Source organism: Melospiza georgiana, chromosome 1 (assembly GCF_028018845.1).
Source record: "Melospiza georgiana isolate bMelGeo1 chromosome 1, bMelGeo1.pri, whole genome shotgun sequence".
Taxonomy (NCBI): Eukaryota; Metazoa; Chordata; class Aves; order Passeriformes; family Passerellidae; genus Melospiza; species Melospiza georgiana.
The window spans coordinates 21272679-21300525 of NC_080430.1; the positions used below are offsets into that span (position 1 = coordinate 21272679).

Consider the following 27847-nt stretch of genomic DNA (forward strand, 5'->3'; position numbering starts at 1 on the left):
AGATGAACTGTCAGAAAGTGATAATAAAGGACAAGGGTTGCTGTTTTCCTAAACTTTAAGAATCATAGTAACCAAGGTAGAAATAATAAAGCAAGTCCTAACTTGAAAATAACCAGCAATCTGATATTGTAAATCAAAGGCAACCTAGCTAAAATGTTTCATTTTTACTAGCTTCGCAAAAATTACATTCCTCATGCCTGAAAAATGACAGTGAGGTATGGGGTATTTGGAGAGAACACAGAGGTATGTTCAGTGTGATTTGCTGGATTTGAAAAAACTTCCAAAACTAGAATTTGAAATACCATTTAAACCTGTCTGGAGACAATAAATGTAAAGAAGTTAAAAGGCTCTAAGCATCTGCTATCACACCATCAAATTATGTATTAAGTGTTTTCATTTAATTGTGACTATATGACTGCCTTCAGACATCATTTAAGTATTTAAATACAGAAATATTTCCCTAGCATTTTGTTGTTTTGATTGTTTGGTTGATTTTGGATTTTTTTTTAAGAGTGGCAATGTTTTAAGAGTGGGATGGAAGATTCCTCATCTGTAATTGGAAAACATAAAGGTTTTTGGGCTGGCTTTATCTGTCTGATCACTGATTGTCAAAATACCAGCACATAGGGTGTGACAAGGAAATCAAATTTCAGTAGCATGGCTCAGTACAGTTTTCCTCCAAATCAAGACTTCAGAATGAGATTATGAAACCATAAATAAACTCATATGAAATCTCCTTGTGTTTTTGAAGATTTACTTTACTTCTGGTTTTCAGTTTGTCCTCACTATTCTAGGAGGCCATTGTGATGTTGACTGCTTGGTTTTCTCCATCAGAAGCCCAGGAAGTCCTCATGTCACCTGGCTGCAGCCTTAAACAGATGAACATGTAAACAGAGTTGTCACCAAGGGGTTTGGAGGCACTCAGCCTGTTGGGTGCATGGGCAAATCAGACCCATGACACCCTCTTTTTCTTTCTATTTCAGTTCATTGCCACTTGCCCTTTATCTTTTTCCCCAGCAACCCCCAATACACACCAAAACAGAAACAGCAAACCCTACTGTACACAGTGTGCAGCCAGGTTTAAAGACATATTGACGTTGTATTTACTCATCATTTTACTCAAATCTTTCCACACTCCCCAGGCTCATGTTGCTGTGCAAGGGTGGCCAGTGGGAGAAGTGTCACTATTTTGGGTTTGTTTGTTTGTTTGTTTTTTAAATCCTGTACCAAACATTGGGAAGCTGCTAAGTTGCGGAACTTCTTTTTTACTCACTGGTGTTTTTTTTTTAAATTTCATTTCAGCTCTATGATGGGCCTGATGCACAATCCAACCTGATTGGCACTTTCTGTGGACAGTCTCTTCCATTGGCAGGGAGCACTACAGGGAGCAGCCTTCATGTGGAGTTTTACTCTGATGGACTGAATGCTAGGGGTGGGTTCCAGATGCTATGGCATGTTGACGGTAAGTGAGCCCCCTTTCCTCTGGGAAGGTTTCCTTCCCTGGATGTGTAAAGGAGTTCCAGCTTATGCCACTCTATGCCATCTAAATAGAAATAACCCATTGCAGCTCTAAATCCATTGCATGTCCTCATAATTGTACACATACTTTCCCAGTGGATGTTTCTGCACATGTATACCATGACAGATCAGCTGATTGGAGACTGAGAGCTATTAGGGAAATGTGCTTCTATTTCCAGGAGTAGGCACAGGGATGAGGGGTGTGTCCAGAATTGCTCTAATGAACAGGAGATAGATGCTGTCATGGGTAACTGTGAGTGACTTGAGCTTTTAATGGGAACATTCAGCCCTCAGTCTCACCCATTTCTATAGAGTTCTGTTTTCTGTGCAGGTTTCTCTCTAGTTTAATTCAGTGGTACTTGTTTCCTGTGGTAGTGTCCACTCCCAGCTGCCCCTGCCCCATTTCTCTGCATGAAATAGCATTGGCCAGGATGTGCATTGAGTGTCTGTTCTTTTGTTCTTGCATGTCATGAAAACTGTCACAGGTCTTATTAAACAGGCAAGCATGCAAGCCAACTATAAACAAATCTGTTAATGATTGTAAAACAGCAAACTGTGTTTACAGTTTCTTTGTAAGTGAGGTTACAAATGTAGTATTTTTCGCTCTGCTTATTTAACAGCGGTTGTGTGCTGTAACAAGGTTAAATCGTGTGCCATTGCACATCCCACCAAAGGCGTTCCAGCCTTGAAAATAATTGAGTTGCCCCAGTTGCCCTGTCTGTCTCATCAGTCAGCAGCATTCAGGTTTGACTGTGTTTGAAGCAGATGAAGAGGGCAGCAGAGGCCCCACTGCAGGTTGCTGAGGCTGCTGAACGCGGTTGGGATGGAAGCTCCTTGCCCTAGCACAGGCTCCCAAAGGGCTCTGCCAGCTGCCCAGAGGTGCCTTGCATTCAGCAGGGCAATGAGGGAGCGTTTCTGGGTAGGGGAGGGACACAGGCTGGGGGTGGGATGTGTAGCAGGAGCCAGCAGGGGAAGGGCCCCAGCACAAAGGTACCTTCTTGTGCTTCGGGTGATGTCATCCTGGAGCTGCACAAAAGAAGAAAAAGCAGAGGCTTTTATGCACAGCCAGATGACATCAGTTCCATACAGTAGCCATGGTGCTGGGTTAACTTGCTTTTCTAAAGCTCACAAAGCTTCCCAGAATCTGCCTGCATGGTAAACACTCTTGTGCTTTCTCTCCTTTCCCAGCCCTCTGCCGTCCTTTGCTGCACGGACATTCATTTCTCTGTCAGGCTGCTCTGCCCTTCTGTTCATTCCCATACACTGAGCTCCACCCTGATGCTGCACAGGGCCCAGGCTGCTAATGTGGGGCTGTGTCCAAGCCCAGACCAGGACCTGTGGGGTCAGATAGGCCTGGCTCTTAGGGAATGTCATTGCTGGCTCAGAATGTCACAGCTGTGACTTCTGACAGCTTGCAGTGTGAGTGCAAGTTCCTCCAGAGCAGATCACAGGTGTCATCTTTTTGTTCATTCCAAAAATTTCCTTTCCTTTTCTCTGTTGGTGTCATGCACAAATACAGCTATTCCTCTTACTCTTGGTGGCTACATTGCCTGGTTGCCCTAGAATAAATAAATTAGATATGTCCTTGTGGCTGGGGGACTATATTTACCTCTCCCTTCTGAAAATCTTTCAAGTTCATAAGGAAAAATTCACTGGAAAAAGTCTCCTTGTTTAGGAGAACTGATCAGGAGATGCAGCCTTTGAGTTGGGTATTTCAGAGTGAAGCATTTGGATCCCTTCTTTCCTGAGGGCAAATTCCTAGGGCAATCTACATCCAGATCTGGTAACATCTCACCTGACAAGAAAATAACAGAGCTACATATATTGCTGAGAGAAGGGCTTTTATTTCTGCTCAAGTGACAAATGTGTGCTCTGGAGTTCAAGCTGCTGTGAACTATTTCTCAGGCTGTCCCTGTGCTCCTTAACTGGCAGTTGTGAAGCCTCTGTGGGATATATATCAAGGACATTCCCATGTTTTGATGGTAAAGAGAGCAGCACTTATGTTTTCCATGCCTCTCATATAGTTTGCTTCAGAGACTCTTCCCAGAAGCTTTTTCACAGTTGTGAGGTGGTCAAAAAAAGAGAAAAGCTTACCTCATTGATAGCTGATCTGAATAACCCCTCCTGCCATAGATGAAGCAAAACTGTTTTGATTTAAAACATTTGCATCTGATCTTTCCCGCTGCTGAGGAAACCTGCTTTAAAAAGTGCTTTCTTTAAAAACCTAAAGGCTTTCACAAAGACAAAATTAGTAACTGATCTTAAGAGAATGCTGTTATTTATGCCTAAAAGTATCCTGTGTAATTTTAGCCTGAAAAAAAGAAATTGAAATAGAAAGAATAGAAATAGAAATAATAGAAATAGAAAGTTCTAGTGCAGAGAAGTAAATTTAAAAATTAATTTGGTTCTGAAATAATATTGTTCTTCTAAGGGAGTTTCATAGATGAGGATGGATTTTAAAATTATTTGGCTAAATCACTAATGTTTTCTTCTGCAGTCAAGGCTCAAAAGGATTATTTGCCAGTGGAAAGCTTGAATCTGCAAGGTGCTTATTCTCCTTTTACTCTGTTTTAGGAAGTTTAATATAGGCAAATATATATGGGACATATATTGGCCCTTTGAGAAAGAACAAAGTTGTGATAACAGTCTGGATATTGCAAAGATGGAATGCCAATCAAATTGCTTTCCCTAAAAAAAAGTCAGGAGGCCAAGAGGGCAAAGGTCTCTGAGTGCAAAATTACACCAGTGCCAACTGTCATATCTGAGGAGACACATATTTCCTGCACACATCACTTACCTTATTAAGCAATGTGCATGAGGGCCTCACTGCTTTATATTTACATCTGCATTGCATTGCAAGCTCACTCATTTGGCTGCTTCATGGTCAATAGGCCTTTTAAATTTCATTGTCTCTTCTCAGTCCAAACTTGCACCAATGATTCTGCTTTCTGTTTCCCGCTGTCAGTATATGTGTCAGGTCAAATGTTAGTTTGTTGGCTCTTCAGAGAAGCACTTCAGAAACAGAGGTTAGATGAAGATGCAGAAGTCATTCACTGGAGACACTTTTCAGGCATCCATTAGGATTGCTGAACAGAATATCACCCTGCAGGTCAGCAAGGGAGCTGAGGTCCAGATTTTCTAAGCCTGAATCATAGCTCTGTTGTTTATTTCTTCTGCAAACTTTGACAAATTTCCATTTTTTCAGTTTCCAAAAATGACTATTCCTTTTCAGTGCCTTTCTGACACATTAAGTCCAAGGATGAGCAAAGTCTGATATTAACAAATCAGAAAGCAGGGAAAACCCCAAAACATATCTCACTTGAATTTTTACTGTCTTGCATGAACCCTTATCATGTAAATTATTCTACTTCATCCATTGGATAATATTCTGTAACCAAACCTACCCAAGAGAGCAAAAGTTTTCAGAATCAAATCCAAATTATACTTCACACAGTATTACTGTAGTACAGGCACATGTTTATAGTACATGCTCCTTGCAGTTAGAGTCAGCTTACATTTACTGAAATGATTCACCCTGAGCACCACAACTGGAAAACTCTGTTCCTTTCATTTCCCTAACTTTGGTTTTGCAGAAACAGTGCCAGTTCTCTTTAACTTTTATGGATGGGGTTTTTCTAACATGTGGCTAAAAACATACCCCTGAATAAATCTGAAAACCTAGCAAATAATAGAGTTTTCCACAGATTACAACATTTCTGTTCAGCTATAATTATTTTTGAGAATAGGGATTCTTCTTTGGTTAATGAACACCATCTGCTAACCAGACAGGCAGTAATATGGAAAGATCCGTAAATCATTGCTTGCACAATCTTCAATGAATACGTAAATTTTAGTCAGAAGAAAGCAAAACCACCAAATATACGTTTCCTAAGTTTTCTGTTTGTTGTCTGATGTCCTAGCAACTAACACCAGAGTAGGTAGTAGTTTTCAGTATTTTCAGGGGAGTTCCAGGACCTTTACACTACTAAAAGAGTACCTCCCCTTTCTTATTTTTTTTTCTCTGTTTAACTGCAGGGCTGAAATGTCCAAAATTACTGCAAGGAGGCTGGCACAAACTGGTCATATGGTGTATGCTTGCAGTTCAGCTGCAAGCAACTTTTCCACAGTGCAGCTGTCTGCATTTCACAGCAAGACTATGTATTTCTGTGCTGAGAAAAACTTTTAAAGATGTTTCACTAGGAGCAGAATGACTTGATATTAATCACTATTATTTCAGTGAAGGATGAAGTAATGCTGCTATTTTTTTTTTATTCCTAAAGGTCAACGTTTTTTACTTTGTTGCTATAAACAGCAAAAATTCAAATTTTTTCAATAGAATCAAACTTGTATTTGATGTTTGCAGACAAACACAAACATTGGGAGAAGGTTTGTATTCATGTAACTTTGTAGTCAAAGTTTCATAAGCATTTCAAAAAGTTCATTATTTGAGTTTTCTCATTTTGGCACTGTAGAGCAATCCTGCAAGTGAGCAAGTGAGTTTAAATTGGGAACATATGTTTTAATCTCTTAAATATTTATGTAAATATTTTTAAAAATCAACTAGCATCTATATTTTCAGCAAAGTGCAACAGAATTGACTCTTACCTCATCCTTATAAAGAACAGAAACATCATGCACAGACTTCCTGGCAGCTGGCCAGAGAGTTCAGAGATGGTGCTTCTGCTCTGATGTGGAGGTTTCTTGTGGCATATGCTGGTTAGTCAAAAAAATTCAGGTGTGAATTCATATTTGCAAAGGTGAGTGAGCTCTTTTTTCTGCTATTAGTCAGTGAATGCTTAGGCATAAACTCAAGTAATATAGATCTTTTTGCAAAAACTTATAAGAAATTAATCTCAGAGACCTAAACTTTACCTTCATTTTGCTGAAGCACTTAAAAGGAATCACTCAATTACATTAAAAAAAAAAAAAAAAGAAAAAAAAGAAGAAGCCTTTTCTGGGAACAGTTTTAATTAGAAGAAAAGAAATGAGACATTAAAAGCAGTTTGACCTTCTTACTCGTGTGCTTCCAGAGAATGTTGATTGAGCTCAGAGGAAACATAAACCTCTCTGGAGAGGGAGCGTGAGTAATCTGAATGCTACCTGCAAGGGTTGCATGGAAGAAAGGTCTATGTCTCAAAGAAGAGCACACAGGCTTTCCTCTCCTCTGAGCCATTTCAGATTTAAATAAAAACGTCTTTTGTGGCTATCAGGAAACCCTTAGTAGGAGAAGCTGAGTCATAGCTGCCTGTTAGGTTTTAAAATGTTCCCAGCTTTCTTTGAGCTGAAACAAATAGCAATTGGCTTTGTTTTGCCTGCTGAAACTCCCCTGATCCCTGTTCCCACCCCCTCAGGAGCCGAGACATTAAGTCTGGTTGTTGAGAAATCTTTCTGTTTCCCAAGCTGGAAAGCAGCTTTTTCCTCCTGAGCTGAGCTCTGCCCTTAGTGGCTGTGTAATTCCAGCTGCTCGGGGGAAAGAAAGGCTGCAAATTCCACTGAGAGGCTTCCCCAAGGATGACACCTTTTTTTCTCCAGTTGTAAGACCTCAGCAACCTGGTTTCTTTAGAGGGAAATCTTCTAAAGGCACTGGGAGGAAAAAGTGATGGTGGTTTACACTGAAGCCTTCTTGCTCTCCATCTCACTGAATGAAACATGCATGGATATCAAAGTCTCAGGGGATTTAACATCTACCTGGGCTGACAGCCTCAGGGGAGGAAGTGCACTGCCTTTTTCTCCATAGAGATCAAAGGCAGGATTGGTGTAAAATACACTTAAAAACTTCTTCAGTTCCTAAACTGAGATGCCCAGTAGCTTGACGATGGAGCTTTGTGACTGCAGGGCACCTCTGGCTGCTCCATGTGCAGCAAGGTGGAAAAGGGAGGAGAGGACTTGGCCTGTGCCAACTCACCTGTGAGGCAGCTTCAGCCGTGTAAATGTTCATCTGGATTAGTGGGAATTCTTTTGTTTTAAAGGTGCTTTGCTGGTGGATACTGTGTGATGGACTGAGAGAGATCAGTGTCACATAGCTGGCATGGCCTCACATCTGTATTTAGATGTCTCCTTTTTTAGCTTAAAATAGATTCTTATAGCTTTGCTCCCTTCCAGACCTGCTGCTCTTTCCCCTCACAGATTTGTGTTTTGCAGTCCTAGAAGTCCTATAGCCAACTATGAAGTCAAAGTCAGGTTTTCTGTGTGAAGCTGAAAAACTCAGTGGTAGAAATGATGGTAAATGCTTCTGAGGCTTAGAAGCCACAAGTTTGGCATGAAAGACATTAAGGAAAATATTTGCACTTAATTGAAGATCTTGATCTACAGCTTCCTGAAATATGGTGTAAAGCAGAGCAATGGCCAAAGACGCCTTATTCAAATTGCAAATTATTCTGAGATTTAATAGAGACTAGAGGTTTTACACATCTGTGTGCATATGTTGAGCAGATCAAAGGAGTATTTTATTTGGTTTATGTTATGAAATATCTCCTATAAATAAAGGCTCTGATAGAGATGCTATTTATCAGTTCTGACATACCACAGTATTTGCCTCAGGGAATATAGAGCTCATGGTTTGTGAGATGGTTTTCTTAAGTATTTTGGGGCTTTTCAATGTGACAGAATCTTTCCTCTGGAGATGAAGCCAAAGAAATTGATAGAGTGTGGGTATTACAAAGCTCAAGTGAACCTATAAATTCTGTGTAAGCAAAATATCAGTGCCTAAATTAAACACTTGGGGGGCTTGTAATGTAAAGAGCAAAAGAAAATTGCTGCTGGAAGGCAGAATGGCACACATAAAATCAGATCAAACACAGAATCCTTTTTTTTCTGTGTGTGACAGGTACATAGCCACCCTACTGGCTTTTCTAAAGGTAAGGTTTCGCTGTGAATGTAGCTGATCTGAATTTGCCCTGATACTGGCAGGGCTGCTGTGCCTTCCTGCCCTATTTATGCCTGAACTTGGGGTCTGAGGCAGGAAAAGCATCTTCCCAGGAATTCATTAAAGAGAGGCTCGTGCTACACTTAGCACATCTCCACAAAGCAATGATAAAACTAGGCTCAGATGTTCAGCTGCTTTGTCCTGTTAAACCAGGGCCTGCATTTCATCCATTGTTTTGCTGCTGGTTTCTTTTTTCAGTCCAGCTCACAGTATGTAAGAACTTAGTCACCCCAGGGTCTGGGGAGTGGTATTAGGACAATGCTTTCTTATCTGAAAAAAAATACATAACCTTTCAAACACAGCTTGTTTTACAATCGCACTGTTACAATTGAATAAGGAAAAGAACATTAAACACACCAAGTGTCAGAAAGTTGGTTTATCCACTGTGATCTGGCAGCTTGTAATCATGCTCAGCAGGCTGAGGCAAATTGCGTCGTCTTTAATTTTATGATTTCTAAAGCAGTGGGAAATGGCATTTTTACAATAGAAAGACCTCCCTATGATAACTTGGCTTGATTATTTGAAGTCAGTAAGAGCTGAGAATGGATCTGATTCAGCTTTCTTGAACTGTTAAAGTTAGAAGCCAATAAAAAAAAAAATCCACTTTTTTTCTGTGTCTCAGCAGTCAGAGCAGATGCTGAGGTTTGGTACAAAACCCACCAAAACAGGAGGTGAAGTACTTGCTACATAGGCAATGCAAACTGCTCCAGCCTGCCATTCTCTTCCTGGGCTCCCTGTGGCAAAGCAGACCTTGCAGCCCAGAGTACACATTTGTCAATGAAATGGGGGCTGCTGCCTGTGCTTATCAGAGCTGTCAGGCAGTTTTGCCAGACCTCCTCACCAGGCTGCTTTCCTTTGTTGTCAGGTTGTGGAGAAGAGCTCTCTGGCCCTTCTGGTTCATTTCACAGCCCTGGCTACCCCAATAGATACCCAAGCAACAGGGAATGCATCTGGTACATCCACACAGCCCCTGGCAGCAGCATTCAACTCACCATCCAGGAATTCGACATTGAGTACCACCCAAACTGCAGCTATGATGTTTTGGAGGTAAGAGCATTTACTCCTCTAAAAAGCACAAGTTGTATTTGTTTCTGTCTGGAACAGATAATCCCAAGAACTGCAGATGCAGAACAAACAATTCTACCACAATTTCCTGTTTCTGCTGAGGCTGCACTTATGTTCAACAGGTATTGTCACAGAAGCCATAATGTTCTTATTATTTTTCACTTTTATATCTTTGGTGACTTTTTAAATTAATTATGATGTTATGCACTGTATGCCTTCTAACAAAAGACAAAGCTCCTTTGAAAAACTTAGTCTTAAAAACTCCACCTTTTATAAAGAACCAAGTGTAGGGTGCTGTACCATGAAGATAATTTCCTGATGCAAAGCAAGATGATGGATCACTGCAGGGGATAACTCAGGTGAGATCTTGTGTAGGGCCTTCCAAGGATATGGGGAGATTTATAACCCTGAGTGATGAAAATTGTGAAGAATCTTTGCACTCAACAACAACAACAAAATTAAAGAAGAGGCAATATCCTAGTCATCTTAGGGTGGTGGAAAAAGGAGAAAAGGAGTCTCTCTAAGGATGTTCTGACCTCCTTGAAGAGATCTGTAAGACTGGATGGCCCTGTTATAGATGACATCTTTTCGCTCATGTTGGTAAGCAACCAGGTGACCAATCTCAGCTAACAGAGTTGAATAGACTTCCAGTACAAGAAGAATGGACAGGAAATAATTTCAGGAAGAACTTTAGAGTTATAGACTTTCTAAACTGCTCTCACTAGAGACATTTGAGATCACCAATGGAGGTACACTTTTTGTGACTTTTTGTCAATGTTAATACATGGGTGACTTTTCAATGTTTTTGTAATGACTGCAAAAGACTGATTTAGAGAACTTGTACCACTCTGCTGCAGCCTTTCTTCTCCTCTTCTGGGTGATGTGATACAGCATACAGTTAGACAACTGTCTGTCCAGCACCCACACTTGTGCTCTGCTTCCCATTCCCACATTCTGATTTCTGCAGGATCTGGGGGTAAGGAAGCTGTTCCGTGAATTCTCCATCAGTAGCATTGGCAAGTACACCTGTATGTCACATTGCTGACACCAGAGACTCTGAGTAGGTGACCTGTACTGGCTGGTATATATTGATGAAGTCTGTTGTATTGCATCTTCATTGTTCTTTGTGCCCAGAATCACCAGATTGAAGGTGAAAGTTATCTGCCTATACACTTCCACTATGCCTCTGTTGCCCAGAGGAATCCATTAAACAGCCTCCAAATCTAAATTTGCTGAGGATGACCATTTCTTGAATGGTTCTTCTATTCTAAGGACAAGACCTACATCTGCAGATGGTTGCTCAGGAGCCATCATGATCCAGCAAGAGTACAGATGGCTGGCAACCATTTGTTTGGGAACTTTTTGACTGGGAAGGTAGCTGGGCTAAAACCAATTGAGTGACTTGCCAGACACCAACTGCTTAAAGACACCATTTAACAGCCCCCTGCAGTTTGCTGCTCTGTGTTCCTGAGCAAGGTGTTCACCTTAGGTTTTGGGTTTCCTTTTTTTGCCATTTGCAGCTTAGTTGCTATGTTTTGCTTCATTCCAACCATACTGATTCATCTGCACATATGCTCACCTTGCTGCTTGAACTCCCCTGCCTCCTGCCCTCAGAATTGGCATGCTTCAAGTTACTTGTCTCCTGATCTTGGTTCATCCAGTTCCCAACACCTGGCTCTGATCTGCAGGCAGATAATCTAACATAAATCAATTTACAGGGGGAAAATTGGTTAGTGTCTTAGTCCATGATCAAAGATCTTGTGTGGCAGCATAGAGCTTCCCCTGCCAAGCTGCAGACACCCAGTGGAGCTTCATGTACCTTGCCACATACATATTTTCTTGCTTTTGTTATAAAATTCATTCATACCATGATTGACATAGTCTGAGCAGGACAAATGATGACTCAGATTTAGTGGGAGAAAAAAAAAAAGAGCATGATTAGCCATTTTCAGAAGCTGCTTTATCTTGCCACCTTCTTTCTTGTAGTTTCTATGTAAATCCAAGCTGAAAACCACACAGACATTTAAGTCCGCAGAGTGTTAAAAAAAAGGTCACTGGTGTGCTTTTGATACTGTGTGTTTCAGTGATCACTAAGGTTCCAAAGGTCTTCACTCTCACATTATCTTCCCAAAAGTATCCTAAGTATCTTTGGAGTTTGAAGTCTTATTTGTCCTCATGGTTATTCTCCTAATTTCACATTTTCCTTATCTCTGAGTGGTAAGTTCTACTGCTTCCTGCTTTCTTTGAAATCAAACAACTTTCCAGTTTTAATAGGAAGTCAAAATCAGTACTAAAGTAGGTTTGCACTCTGCTGTCTCTCCATGTCCCATTCAGTCTGGTACCTGAAATAAGATGTCCTGTAATGAATATTTCCCAGCAATCACAAAACTTGCTCTCCTGGATGTATTTAGCTTTTTCTTAGGAACACCCTCATCCCTTTGACTTGGCAGTGAATTTAGAAAAATTCTAAGAGATATTTCTCATTGCAACATCTTTGTTGCTAACTTCACTTTTATACCATAGTTTCTTGAATATTTCACCCTTGAACATTTGTCTGAAGCATACTTGCTCTTGTAAGAGGCAGCATCTCCCTTCCCTTTCCTTTGACAATGCCTCTTAAACAAGCTGTCATTTCCCTGTCAGTATCCCAGGGCTGCCGTGTGTTTCACCAAAACTGTGCAATAATAGTTACATTAAATTTTTTAATGTGAAATCCTCAGGTTATTTCCATGGCTCAAGTGTTTGATGCATTCTTCCTGTTTCTTTTATGGCACTGTTGCAGTCTGTCTTTTTTTCTTCCCCTTGAAATGACATTCCTTTTATAAACATACAGAAAGCAAATTTAAATTGTTCTTAAAGATATTTTCTAGAAATGTTCCATGGAAATAGAAGATGTTATTTTGGACAAAATTAAATAATTGAAATAGTTTTTGAATGGCTTCTATTGAAATTACATTCATAGAGGAAAATTACCATGCCTGTTTTGAATAAATTATGACAGATAAATGATGACATCTTCTCCTTTAGCATGGACCAGATTTTCACAAACTATAAATATATTCTGCCTCAGCAAGATGTAGCCCTGAGCAGAAAAGGAAGGAAGACTGTCAATCTATTTCACTTCCAAGTCAGATGCTCTGGTCTTCTCATTTAAATAGAAAAAAAAGCATCAGGTATTGCCACAATTCTTATTTCTCAGTCAAAGCCAGGCTGTCTCTTTGCTGGAAGTTATATCTGGGCAGGGATCAGTGTTATTCCCAGAAAATCTGTGTCATGAGGGTGACCAACTGCATAAAAACAGCTTTCTGTTGCTCATAACTCTGGAATGCTGACTGTTAACATTAAATGGAGCTAACGGGGCAGAAGCAAATGATAAGAACAGATTAAAACCATGGGCTTTATGGCAGTGTCCTGCAGCCCTGCTATGAGAGCCAACACCACCTTATCTTGGGATCAGATACTCTGGTCAGACTAGATGTTTATTTATTTTTTTTTTTCAGCTCTGATATCCTATCATTCTTTATGAACCACACCCTTGAATTCATTCTTTCCATCCATTCTCTTTTCCCTCATTTTTTCATGTGGTAATTATTGGTTTTTCTCTTTGTAGCCAAATATAATATTTTATTGTTTTTTGTCATGGAAACACTCAAACTTGTTTTTATTCCAGACTTTATGAAAGCATCTGATTAATTGAACTGGCCTAAAGGAGAAAAGAAAATACACTCATAACTATAAGGAGCATGCCTCTGACTGCTTTTTATTTTGAAATTGTGCAGAAGCTGTTGCTGAACAGTTAACAATGTAAAGGAGACCCACAAACTTCAGATTTCCATCAATATTTCTCCCCCATCCTTAATTCTTTTCCAATAGGTCAATTTGAATGTTCAGCTTGGGCCAAGTTAATTTCTGAGGAGATGCTGCAGAAACCAGCAGGGTTCATGTCAGAGCTGGGTTGGTTCCCTTGCTCAGGGGCAGAGAGCCCCAGGGAGCACCAGGGATGATGTGAGAGGCTGGTCCATGAGACTGCATGGATGCATATTAGAAACTCCTGCTGTTTCCTCTGCCACATAGCTTCCCTAGGCTGGTTTAGATGATTAAGAGCATGTGTTCCTGCTAGATCTCATGCTGTGGCTCTGACTCAGGGAACGTACCACAAACACATTTTAAAATTCATATTTGAACAGACTTCTGACAAATGCAGCAGTCACTGGGCCTCACAGGCAGCCAAGCAGTAAGATTTTTCTGAAGACACTGAACTTCCAGCAGACAAACAGGCTTCCTCCCCAGACCCTGACAGCCTCATTTCAGATTCTGAATCTGAGCTGTGATTTCATCCATACTGACTCCTTTTGAATGCCTTGAGATGATCGATTGGACAGAGGAGCCATTATCCATTCAAGTCACGCAGCCTCCCTGCAGAATGTAAAAAAGTGCTATCTCAGCCAAAATAAAAATGTTTAAGCTATTAAGCCTGTGTTATCAGCCACCACAGCAAAATACTGTCTTTTGAACATCTAACTGACTATGATGTTTATAGAAAAATTCATTCCTTATTTTTTCCGGGGATGCAAGCCTCAGTTCCTGAAGTCTCACATTAACCTGGAGTGACAGATTTATTTTTTTTTCCAGCTAAAACCAAATTATTTCTCTTATATCTTTAACATCAGAGCAGTGTCAGGCCCTCTGAGTAGTTAGTGAACACACAATTAATCAAATTATGTAACAAATGCAGTACCCTTAGCCCTGAATGGGGGGGACTAGCTCAGCTCTTTGTTAGACTTGCTCAGATATTTAGCTTGGACAGAACCCAAACTACTTCAGGGTTTAAAAGTGTCTGACAGAGCTTATTAAAATATTGAATTTCCCCGCATCTTGAAGTGATCATAGGAAAAAAAGACACATAGAAAGCTGTTTCTAACAGTACTGTTGCTTTCTGAGAAAGATGCATAGACTATTTCTTTTAAATTTTTTGATGTTTACCAAACTATTAATTTTTGGAGTGGACTTGAGGTGCTACTGTTGGAAAATTCAGATGGGATTTCTTGCCCTATATTCCTATTCTCTGCTTTTGGGTGTTTTTTTTGTTTGTTTCTTTTTGTTATTGGTTTGTGGTTGTTGGGGTTTTTTCGTTGTTAGAATTTGATGTTATCTAGTTTAATTTTGGGATTTATACATAATAATAAGCGTACTTATAGAATTAGAATCTTTCTCTTAATTGTTTGGTTGCTGAAAGACAGCAGCACATTCTTTATTTGGTGTGTCTTTTATAGTTTTCACATCCAAGGTTACTTCCAAGCTGACTTTTGCAACTGCAGTCCTGCCAGGCACACACAGTGGAGGTGGCAGACTGTCAGTATCGGGTGCCATTTCATTAGCATGCAGGAAGCCAAGAAAATCCAATAATTGAGGGCTCTAGGCAAAAAAATCACATGTCAATTGGAAATTGCCCTGAGCATGTGTGTTTTCTTCAGCTTTGAGAGGGAAGACTAGGGAAGGTGAGCTGTTCCACCAGTTACAAATGGGTTCAAACTAAAATCCTGCATCCTTTCTGGAAAACAAGCAGGGTTAACAAGGCTTCACATTGCCACATAATTCACTGCACTTGGTTGAAAAATGCATTGGAAGTACATCATACTGCTGTGATGCTTAAGGGAGTGGTGGTTCTTTGGTTTATGACTGCCTGAGGCACACTCTGCTGAGTAGGAAACAATTACTCTTGAAAGCCAAAACTCATCTTTTGTGGCAAATTTGTATGCTATATATCCTTGCTTCCAAAGAACATTATGAAAATGTAGCTTACTTGACCCAAATCCATTATTTTGGATATTTATGCTGCCCTTGAAGTAAATAAATTTGCAATGCTTTTTTTTTTTTTTTAATCAGAAGGAATTATGAAATCTGTCCCCAGTTTAAAAATCATCTTTAACTATGCCTCTACGTATCAGTGGTGCAAATCATCATCACAGGTTCCTGCAAAAAGTAGCCATTTTTTTTGCACAAGGATAAAAAATAAATTTAAAAAAAAATCTGGGTTTATATATCCAGAGAAACAAGGTGCTAATTCTGGAGGGAAAGGGAAGAAGAATCTGGCCAAGTCCCCTGACAGAAAATTCCATTTATTTCAAGGCTATTCTCAAATCATCTAGAATTTTAAACTTGTTTTGTGCAGGTGGTTCAGGTACTAAAAAGTCTGCAGAGAAAAAGACTCTATTAGCTACTTTACATTATAAAATGTTGAATTATTTTCAATACTTATAGATGGGGGTTTTTTTCCTCCTAAAAACTAAACAGTTCTCACGTACTCTGTGTGACAGATACTCTCTTGGGAAAACTTTGACAATATTTCTTCCACTTCTAGGTCTTTGGTGGCCCAGATTTCCTCTCTCCTAGGCTAGCCCAGCTGTGTGTCTCAAGATCAGCACAGAACCCACTGCGAATCTCCACCACGGGCAATTCAGCCGTTGTCCGCTTCGAGACAGATGCAGCAGACACAGGGAAAGGCTTTAATGTCTCCTGGCAAGAAATTCCAGGTGGTGAGTATACTGATTGATACCAGGAGAAATTCAGGAAGCCTGAGAATTGAGGATCAGCCATGCAGGCATTCGAAGTAGTCAAACAGCAGAGGACTGAAAGGTGAAAGAGAATTTGGGTGATACTGAATTTGGTATCACTAAGACATGCTGGAAAACACACAGAGTTAAAAATTGTCTAATTATCTGAAATCTAGGCCTATTAATGTATTTTGTTTCAGTTTTTTCTCTACATAATTAATGAAGACATTCCTGCAATGAACAAGGGATTTTGCATGCTACCACTTCTTCCCACCCACTTACCCATACAGAGTCTTTTATTCACTGAATGGTGCTTTTGGTTTTAAATGGTAAACTGCAAAATAGCTGAGAACACTAGCTTGAAGAACTCAGTGGACTGAACCCCAAAAATATTTGGAGTGATTAGTAAATACTTGATCTCTATAAGGTTTATCCATCCCCCAATGTGATTTTTTGTTCATAGCTTTACCGGTAACCACTGAAAGAAGAGATATGCTTAAAAGACTCAACTATGTCTCTACATGGGAGCGCTAATAAAAAGACCAATTATCGGAAAATAATTGCAATGAAAAATTATGAGAGGCAAATTTTAATTCTTGCAGTTTTGCTTTATTAAGCACACTGTTTCATTAGTTTGTCAAGGTTTGTACTTCTCCTCTCTCAGATGTTTTATGAGAAAGGCACAAGATTTTTTTCTTAATAAAAGAAGTCTACAATAGTCCTTTGAATTAATCCCCTTTTGAGATCTGGCGGCTTATTTTTTCTACTTAGGCCCCCCGAAGCTTTCTTATCCCTTTACAATGTCTTGCCTGCTGTACTCCAACCCCCTCTAGCCTCTAAAATACCCACTCACCAGAATAAAATAACAGCATAGTTGTTTTATCCTTGTCTTTATTTTTCCCTCCTCCATCTCTTTTTAAGATGTAAAACTCTGTTCGTGTTAGTCCTGTTGAAATCCCTGGTACTTCCCACACAGAATTCATCATTCTGGGCTATTTAGATATTCATGAGCACCAGATCTCTTCTGACCAGAAGTACCTGAGGGTGGAGTCCTCAGGAAGCCCTCAGCTTCATGGGCAGAGAAGTAAAAATGTGAGCTTTGCAATTGCTGCACTGCTCATGAGCAATGAGGAGCTCCAGCTCTCTCAGTAGAGAAGTCATTGTCTCACCCTAAGCTCAGCCGGGCCTAGTTATTGCTTTCTCACTATGCCAGGTCTCTGGCATTCCTATGAACAGTGTTTTGGATTGCTTTTACACTATCTAGGATAGAGGAATACCATCTTCAGCCTTTACAACATCCACTGCCAGTTTGGGGCTACATTACTCTGAGCAGTGTTGTCACATATTCAGTTATAATGATAATGTTATACTTTCCTAAAAGGAATTTCCATTGATCTTTGTTGTACACTTCAACCCTTGTAGCACTCATCTTACAAAAGCTTAATGTAGGAAATATAAAAAAGGAGGTGTTCATAGTTTAAAAATAGAGCTGGATTCTCACTAAGTATGAAAGAAAAGAGCTTGTGGTTAAAACTGATTGTGTCTTTTTCAGGCTGTGGTGGTATTTTCCAAGCTAACAGTGGGGAAATCCATTCTCCAAACTATCCTCAACCTTATAATAACAACACTGATTGCTCCTGGGTTATCCAAGTTGATCAGAGCCACAGAGTCCTATTGAATTTCACCGATTTTGACATTGAAAATCACCACTCATGTAACTATGACAATGTTGAGGTAAGTAACAAAAGAAATTTCAAAGGTTTCCTTGATTAGTCTGGTGAAATGCTTGCAAAATAACCTCATACACACATAACTGTTATGATGACACCCTTTCCCATTTATAGTGCAGTTTGCCACAGCTTGCTCCAAGCCATAGGATGAACTGCTGACACAGATAGCAGATTGCCCACATTCTGCTACAAACTCAGGAGAGAGGGAGTCTGCATCCCAAGGGAATTGCTGCTGCCTGATTTTCTTTATGTATGCACTGTTTATTCAGGTGTTCTGCAGCTGTCTGTTTAATTGCTTCATTAGACCCACTGCTCTCTTTAAAACCTCACATTGCTGCTGGTTTGGGAACTTTTGTTGTCACAGAAACTCAAGTTGCTGCTCAATCAGTGCACAACAACGAAAAACTCTCCAAGTCTCCTCTTGGGAGCAGGGACATGAAATCCTGGCCCTCGATGTCAGATTGCACTTCACTCAGTACAAAGGCATGTGTGATCAGTGCTAGTCAGATAAAGCACAGTGACTGTAGCCCAAAATCCAGCTTTCCTCTCCTTGATAAACTGTCATTCACAAAGAACTCAATTTGGCAGGAGCTGAGACTCTTTTGAAAACAGCATCAGTTTTAACAACATTGCCTCGTAAAGCTTTTTTGTACTGAACTAGAAAAAAAGGAAATGTGTCCCCATTTTGCTGAGCAGAACTGAAGATTTCATTTGCCCACAAAGCCTCTTTGTACAATGACTGTTCCTTTTTTTTTTTTTCCTCCTGGTTATGAAGCATAAGGAAATATGATTATGTCTTTCTATTTAAATTATAAACTACATCAGGGAACCTTTGAAAAGGAGCTTTCAGTTCTTCTGTGCCATGACACAGGAGTAGAAAGTCAGAAAGTCAAAGTGCCTGACAGAAACACAAGCTAAGATGGTTGTATTTGTATTAATGCAAACAAACCATTCACAAATTAAGGGCTAAATTCTGAAAAGGCCTGATATACCAGTTTCTCTTCTAGACCTGATGCCAATGGATGCTTGCACATATCTTAACACTTTGTGGAGTGCTCAGTTCCATGAGCTCCTTGCAGCTACAAGAACAAGTCCCCCATTACCTTTACAGGCTGGATAGGACTGTTTTGAACCATTGAACTGTTTTGAATCATTGAACTGTTTTGAATCACTGAGTTTTGAATCACTGAAAAGAGTCATTCCCTCAGTGGCCAGAGGAGACATCTGTGCCAGAGCTCTTTGTGTGAACAGAGTCTGCAGACCATGTGCAGTGACACCCCTTGTCCTCCAAAGCTATAGGAGTATCTGTGGTTTGCTTCTTCTTTTGGGGTTTTTGGGGGCACTGAAGAAGGGAGTTGCCTATTATCCCCAGCTGTCCAAACACAACTGGAGAGTCAAATTTGATGGAGACTTCAATCACTGCCCACAAAGTAGAGTGTGGTTTGAAAATTGATGAGGGGGAATGCTGGTTTGAAGCCAAGAGATAATAAAGGGATCTGAGGCCTTGGTGTATGAGGTAGAATTTTTCAGCGCTCATGTCAGGGAAGCAGCAGGGCAAGAAAGGAGTTAATGAGGTTTCTTTCACTCCTGGCATGCCAATAATAGGAGAATCACTTGTTACCAACACCTAGATATGATTTGTGTTCACTTGTTTTGAGACTTGCTATATGCCTCACGCGTAGGAGAGCAGAGTGAGGGGACAGAGAGTGCCTGGAAAATATAAGTAGGTGTCTGACTGTGAATGGTTCAGGAATTGCATTCCAAAAGCTGTGGAAATGGAAAATACAGACAGCTAAGGAAGCAGGTGGGTTGTTTTTCTCTCCCTAATATAGGAACAACTACCATATATGAGTAGCACAAAGGTTCCACCCTTTTCTGTTTCTTGAACTTTTACTTATCTGTAGGGATTTCAGTTGCTCTCTGAGTTCTCTTGGGCTTCCCTCCACCCTTGAGTGCACCAATGGTCTTTTCTTTCACCCTCCCCCCTCTAAATCCACTCATTTTTCCCTGCATTATGACTCAAGTTTCTTTTTTTTCCAAATTCTTCTCCCATAAATTCCTTTCAATGGGGAACACGTGAAAACGTATTTTTTCCTCTAAGGTTTTCCATTGCACGTGTGTTATGTGAGCAAAGTGGGAGGAGAGAAAATACTTGTGTCTGCTGCTTCTTGGCCATGCTGCAACTCCATAAAGCCTGGTGCATTTTTCTGTCCAGCTCAGTGATTTCAGATGTGAACCTGAGCACAGATCTAGGTTCAGCCAAATGTATTCTGAGCCTGTGATGGTAAATCATGGGATAACTGCCCTGAGCTCCCCCTAGAGCCAATGGAGGGAATGCAGAGAGCACATATTTCACCCGTTTAGCTTTCTAAATTTAGCTGAGTCCTCTGCTTCTGCACCTCAGTTTTCTTTCTTATTTTTTCTCAGAACATATGATCATCTCTTCATCTGTTAAATGAGGGTGTATAGCCTTTCTCTAATCTCAAGTCTAACTCGGTTATATTATGTAGAAAACATAAGATCTTTGAGAAGAGTTTTTTGTTGTCATTGTCACCATATTTGAGTAAATTTTCAATTCCTCCCTGTGTATCCACCCCTGTGTTCTTCTGTCAGGAGAGTGTGACTCACAAAAAAATTTGTTTTTTTGAAGGAAAATGGATGGAAAGAAATTGTGAATGTACCAATTGCTGCATTTTTGGACTGTGTTTAACCAATAATGTATCTGATGCTATGCCAGGAGCTCAGGTCAGCAAGAGTTTCAAGTATTTGGAGACAGGAGAAGAACATGGCTCAGAAGGCAGTACTTGTAGCATAAGGTCCTGAAAAAGGGAGTGAGAATTAGCTTATTCTATCCAGTGAGTTTGATTAAGTAAATGTTTTTTTTTCTTTCCTGCTGCAGTATAACAAGTAAAACACAGGAATATAGAAATGTAAACTTCTGAGAGATAGAGAGGAGGTACAACTTCATTTATTCCAGGTGCTGGCAAAGAGGATCTTTCAAGGGAGAACAGTTAGAAATATGTGGAGTTTTTTTGGCTCAGAAGGCAAAAATGGACATCTTTTTGTCATGTGTTTGTGCAAAGTTCAGGACACATTTGAAGAAGAAGGCAATGAGTGACGCAGTTATGTTCGCTGTGGACAGGGAATTGCTGCTATGCACAATGCAACTGAAAACTTGGCTTTTAAGTGAGCAGATGCCTTGGTTTTCCTTAGCCCTGCAGCCACAAAAATGCATTTCTCAAATGTTTTTAAAATAACTTTAAGAAACTGCAGAGACTCAACTCTTTCCTGAGCTAGTGTGTGAATATTGTGGTTGCTGATCTAACTGCAACCCTAAAATCCTCCTGGTTGTATCCTCAGCTGGACAGAGGCACACAGATCAAAGCCAGCATTTTACCAGGAGCAGTCAGGCCCTCTCTCTGTGCCCTGTCAATGCAATGCTTCTTATCAGATAAATCCTCTCACTACTGTCTAGGGAAAGACACTGCCTTAATTCCTGAGAGTTATTTTTCCCCCCACATTCCATGGTTTGTGGTTTTTAACTCCAGGCCATCTGATTTATATACAGAATATATGTGCAGAGGAAGAATAAACACTGCACACTGTGTATTAGAGGGTGATTGTGGCAGGCTGCCAAGAGAGAAGAAAAGGTTGAATGGATGGATGTTTTTGGGTGTCTTTACCAGGTACTCATTTTAACAGGCGTTGCAGACTTAATGCTCCATCCCCAGATCCCACACAGCTCGCCAGTGTTCACAGAACCACAAGCCAATGTTTAATTCATGAGTGCAGCATTGACTATGTAGGGTATGTCAGGGGATTAAGCAGGAGTTTTGTCCCTTGTTTCTTAGCTCTGAGGTTTATTTGAGACAGGTCATCTTTCTCTCAGCTGCTGTTTTTTTTGGGGTTTTTTTCACTAGTGTGTTCAAAAGCCTTTGAATACTGGAGGCAGAAACATTGCATTGTGTTACACAGTCTAGTTAAAAATTTCTAACTCATTGGTGCTGCCTTGCACAGACTTGCTAGGATGTGAGACATTTTGAAGTAAAGGAAGATATTATCAACAAAAAGTACGTGTCTTCTAATCTGGTGGCATTTGTATAGCTTTTATATAGCTTTTAGCCTCCTGACTCCATTTTTGGGTGCTCCTATGCATATTTTAATCCATATTTTTCTCTATTATATTAAATGATGTGCATATGGCAGGGCAGGACCTTAATGCTGAAACAGGAACTGAATTACTGAATTCAACGGCTGTTGCAGCCCCAAGGCTCCTCCTCTGTGATCATGCAGCTGTGCTGGGAGCTCCAGGGCTCCTTACTGCTGGAGAGAGGCACTTCTGGGACTGTCCCCTGGCTCCAAACACAGCAGCAACAAATCACTTCTGCTGGGGTGCTAGGAATGATTAATGGGGGACTGAGACTGTGGCCATTCTTCTCTCTCTGTACTTTCTCTTGTCAAAATTTTGATGTTTAAATTATAAACTCATTGGTTTTAACTTCTCTGTCCTTCTCTTCCTGATTGTGAAACAGGAAGGAAACAAAATTATCAGCTGTAGGGGGATAAAAAAGAGAAGGAAGCCTTTTGTGGTAAAATGAAAAGTGATGAAAAGTGAAGTTTTGTAAACCTCTCTACTTTCTTCCTCCTTTTTTTTTTTTTTTTTTTTTTTTTTTTTTGCTTTTCTTTACCCTCTGCTTAAATAGCACTTCATGTGTATGTGTTTAATTTGGCACTCCTAAGCTTTTATAAAACATAGATGTAGGACTCTGATCCTTGATGCTGGATCTAAAAACCTTAATCCTGGTGACCTTTTATCCAGAGTCATAGCTCTCACTGGTGCACCAGTTGCATGTTGGGGCCAGTTTAGAAATCTTTACTGAGACAAGATGTAGGGTTTAACTGAATGAAAGCTGCACAGGAGCTTGTGTTGGCCATTAACAGGAAACAGCAAATATATGGGGATATGTCGACTGTTAAATGAGTGTTGCTTCAATACCCAATACACATGAAAGATGTTTACTTGGGGCATTTTTTTTACATTTGGTTACAAGGATCCCATAGCTTCAACCTGAAATATATGCATTTTTTGGAAATTGCCACTTAAGATGGGCAATGTACAGTTTGTTTGCACTGCCCATAGCAGGACTACATAACGATCAAAATTAATGGACATAAGAGAGGGAATGAAATTAAAGTCTTCTCAATACTCCCATTGAAACCAAATACTTTATTTGATATTTTCATGACAGGTATTTGATGGTCCTAACAATGAAGCACCACTTCTTGAAAGGCTCTGTGGAGCAGAGCATCCTCCTCCCATCACATCCTCCAGGAACCTGATGTACATCAGAATGCACTCTGACACAACCATCCAGCACAGGGGCTTCAGTGCTCGCTTCACAGAGGGTAATTGCATCATTTGCATTAATGCACATTTATCTCATCACCACTTTGTATCTGACACAGTCTTTTAGCACAGCTGATAATGAAAAGTGTCATTTCTACCCACGCAGCACACCAGTGTGTATCTTTACCAAGAACAAATTTTTCCACATTATAGATAAAAGACTTTAAAGTCGAGGATCAACTTAGATTCTTCAATTGGGAAAAAAGAAATCATACTTTTTATAGCAAGGCATGTAGCACACATCAGCTGCTCTTATTCTTCCTCCCTAGAGGGTTAGCTGTCCATAACTGTCCTGAGAAAAATGTGCAACTGGCAGTTTCCACAGACCTGGTGACAAAATAACATTTTATATGGCCATCCATGCGCATGAATCTGAAAAGCTAGAAAAGAATTCTGTGGTGCTGTTGATGAAGTCCATGGATTCAGGCCTGCACACTCTGCCAAACATCAACTATCCAATTTGTGGCAGACTAATTGGTATTTTACATGGTTTCCTTTTTAATGAAAAATGACACCAACTGGGCAGAATTTTTTTCATGAAGTTACATACCATTTGATACCGTGATTTGCTTTTACTTTTTCTCAGTAATTTGTGAAACAACTTTTCCCCAAGTTACAGACATTTAATATTTGCAGACAAAATCAGTCTCTCTAATTTTCCTCTCAGGCTTCTTGTCACTTTAAATTATTGCTTTTCCCAGAAATGTTTCTTTCTCAAAAATATTGTGAAAAATTATTAAAAAAAAAGGAGGATCCTGTATGAACAAAAGGAGGATCCTGTATGAACAAAAACCTCAGAAACCCCAGTTGCTGAGGTACTAGTTACATACCTAATTAGGTAATCTGGCTAACAGTGGTGAGAGCCTGAACTGCTCAGATTTCTCAGAACATTTACTGGGTTTAGTACTGCACAAACCATGTCTGGTGAGCGAGTGCTCCCTGCCTAGGATGTTAGCAACCCAGCTTCCCTCTTCCTGAGAAAAGTCAATTAACTAAGTCCCATCTTTTGGTTGGTGTTTTAGGCAGCACAGCACAATAAATGAGCCTCACTTGTTGGTACTCAGCTCCTCACCCTGCAGTTTAGAGCAGGTGTGTGTTAAACTCTGACCTGGGCAGTTTATGGGCTGCCAGTGAGCTTAGAGATGAGGCAAGGCAGCACTCAGCCCTGTCAGCCAAAGTTCTGCAGTCAGTCAAGCTCTAGAGTGTGTGCAACACCTCACACAATTGCAGTTTTGCTGACACAGCTCCAAGAGGATCCTGCCAATGCAATGTGGGGCCACCCTTGGGTGCTGGAAAGTTGTGGACAGTTATTTATGATTTTTTTTCTTCCTAGCTGCCAACATAAACAAGTGACCAGAGAAATGGGTGTTCTGCACTACCCTTAAACAAAGTTTTTTTTGCCCCAAGGTATCTCTTCTGGGCTATGAAGACATGAAATCTATCAGGTCTAAAGTCAGTCTGGCTTCTTGCAGATGACTAGCCAGGTGCAGCATGGCATGTGGTCATGAAAGTGCAGCCAGTGCTGGGAGCTAATCCTTAAGTCTATTGTTCTGATTAAATGCTATTGGGAATTTTATCCTATTTCATGCTAATGTGCCTTGTTACACTTTGCGTTCATTTTCACTACAGAATCTAGGCAAGGTGATTTGTGTATATAAATATTTATATATGTATCTATGTTTTTGTGTTTCATTCTAAAGCATGTGGAAGTTTCATAGAGTCAGATTCAGTTGGGGCAGCAATTTCCTCTCCTCTGTATCCTGCCAAATACCCAAACAATCAGAACTGCAGCTGGATTATTCAGGCTCAGGAACCATGTAAGTAAAAACATCTTTTGTAGTCAGTTGGGATGACTAACATCCTCATCTTCTTTTCTGTAATAACAATGCAAAATTCCTCCTTTATTTCTTTAGGAAGTTCTGCTTCCTGGTAGCTGTGAGTGTGGATCTCCCAATCTGTCACAAGTCAGATTTCACTGTAAAAGATTAAGTGCATAGTGAGGAAAACAATTCACAACTTTGTCATCCTAGCCAATTTACTGTGACCCAAGTGTTAAAATTATAAATGAGGTGTTGAATACTATGTGAAGTTGGATTCATTTGTGAGAAAATCTAAAGGTTTACATATAATTAAAGCACTTGTATTTAGCTGAACATATTTTGGTCTGGAGTTTTCAAGCTGGACTTGTATTACATGAAAACTATGCTGTTGACATTAAAAAAAATAGATTGAATAATGAGAAAAGGTACACAGAAATTTCAATTTCAAATACAAACAAAAATAAATAAATAAGCTGTTATGTGCATAGATACACTGTCAGCTATTCATAATTTTACACAGATTTATGACTGATCATAAACCACTGAATATTTTCCATCAGATACTGCTACTACGTTTAATACTCTCTGTTACCTTTACATTGTATAAAATCCCTAAAAATAATTTATATGTGTTAAATCCCATAATAATGTCCTGGTATCCTAATTTAAAATAGCAGCTATTCTACTCCAGTTGCACACATTATATTTAGATGTTGTTAAAATCCTAGAATGTTTCAATCATATTTATAAGTTTATTTTGCTAGTTTATAAAACAAATATCAATTTGCCAAGAAAATACCAAAACATAAATCAGGAGATAAGCAATCCTTTTTTAAGTATAGTTACAAATAGGATGTCCATGAAAAAGGCATCATCTGAGCAGTTCATCACCTATGTAACGTTTATTTTAAAGACAAACTTTCCCTGGATTTGTATTGAAAATTCATACATGACTCCTGTCTCCTGAATTACATGAGTATGAGAGACCATAAAAATGCTGTGTGAGAAGCAGTGACTTCCTCCACTTACCAGCAGGACCACCCCATGCATCCTGTTACAGCTGCACGTGGTTTCATTACGCTGTATGTAATGCTATTATTTATGGCATTTCATAAACAAACAGCATGCATACCCATTGCATACCCATGTCTGATAGATTTATCCAGTGGCAGGCCACAGCAGAGATCCTGCTCTGCTTTTACTGGGAAGGCCAACAAGTCTCCTGCTCTGGCCACCCACTGTGTTTTGCCTTTTTGCTGTGCATCCTGAGGACCTGCATTGACAGCTGTGATTGACTGAGCAGGAGGGACACAAAGGATGCAGCTGAACGCCAGCCAGGGCACCCTGCTGGATGCAGCCTGGCCTCTGTGGCTGTCATCTCAGCTGCTTCAGGCCAATTAAGTGGGGCCCAGGGAGAAGCAAAATATTTGTGTCAAATTCAGTTTGGTCAGTGTGGGAGAAAACTTAGTTATCATCTAAATCATGAGACTCTTTCTGACCCACTCAAAGTGCATGGAACCCTAAGGCCAGTTATAATTACTGTCCAGACTGGTGTCAAGGACAGCCTCTCTTCTGCCAGCTGTGACTTCACCTTTATTTGTATCAGACAAGCAGGAGTAGTAGGAGAGTCAAAAATACTCTGAATCAGAAATTCTCTTTTTCGTTATATAGCCTGCAGTCCAAGAGCATGGAAAATCCAATTCTGTACAAGTACAGCTGAGGGTAGTTAATGATCCTTTGACCAGTTCAATTGATGAATATGGAATGTTGGAGTATGATGAAAGAAGCTGCTCTTTCTAAGCCTGGAGCAGGGCACATTTGTCCAGATCTATGATATAGATTGCAAAGGGACAGCAGGTCATGGGTGTGTAGAAATAAGTTGTGTTTCTGAAAGTCTGTAGATTTTCTGTGTTTTATTTGCTATTTTTTTCAGTATATGATGAAGTTGCCCAGAAACAAGGACACTTAGATCCATGTGTATATGCTAAATTCTCTCCTTCTAATGTTGATTGGACTAGAAAGTACTGAAATGTACTGAAGGGATTTACCGGGACCTTTGCACTAAAGGTTAATGCACTTAAATTAAATTCATTCAATATATAATGAAAAAAAAACTAGTTCAGATATGCTTTATGGGGACTGAGTGACTTAAGAGGAAAAAAAGAACATTTGTTTACATGTAAATATTTCTCTGTGAAATTGCTAACTTCTTCCTAAATTTTTACTCTTTGCTCTTGCCAGTCAACCATGTCACACTTTCATTCACTGACTTTGATATTGAAAATAATGGACAAAACTGTACAACAGATTTTGTGGAGATTTTGGATGGCAATAACTATGAAGCTCCTCTTCAAGGTATTGTACCTTTCCCTTGTGTATTTGATATATATAGAACTACACTCAAGGTAAGCAGGAGAAGGTTTTCTGTTCATGGTCTCCTGCTCCATGGATTTTCTTTGATAACAGAATCTCCTTGGCCTCTCTGGCCAGAGGAAATTGAGAATGAAGAATAAGTCTTCAGTGTGAATGGCAGAGTTCTCCCAGGCTCTGACTCTGCTCCTGCTAACCTGCAGTTTGGTGTTGACTCCAGCTGCCTTTTCCTTCCTCCTCAGTGGAACAATATTGGGAACCAAGCAATTCAGTTTAAACTGAATTTCCATTTAACTGCACAAACACATAAGTCACAAGCACAGCAAATAAGCATATTCCATGCTAAACACAGGTAAGGAAGCTGAAGACTTCTGGGAGCAGAAAATGTTTTTTTGTCAAGCCATGGAAAGCCTAATTCTTCTGCTCTTTCCTGAGTTTTTGATAGCTTTCTTCTGATT

At 40.0% G+C, this 27847-nt stretch overlaps 1 protein-coding gene across 1 annotated transcript in view; it reads left to right on the forward strand.

Moving 5' to 3' along the window:
• The window catches only part of CUBN (cubilin), a 143365-nt gene that overhangs the window by 55274 nt on the left and 60244 nt on the right, over positions 1-27847 (forward strand). The window contains 7 exon segments of the mRNA XM_058035258.1: positions 1303-1462; positions 9309-9490; positions 15870-16044; positions 17615-17796; positions 23042-23198; positions 24900-25016; positions 27261-27374. Coding sequence (XP_057891241.1) covers positions 1303-1462; positions 9309-9490; positions 15870-16044; positions 17615-17796; positions 23042-23198; positions 24900-25016; positions 27261-27374 — 1087 coding nt within the window.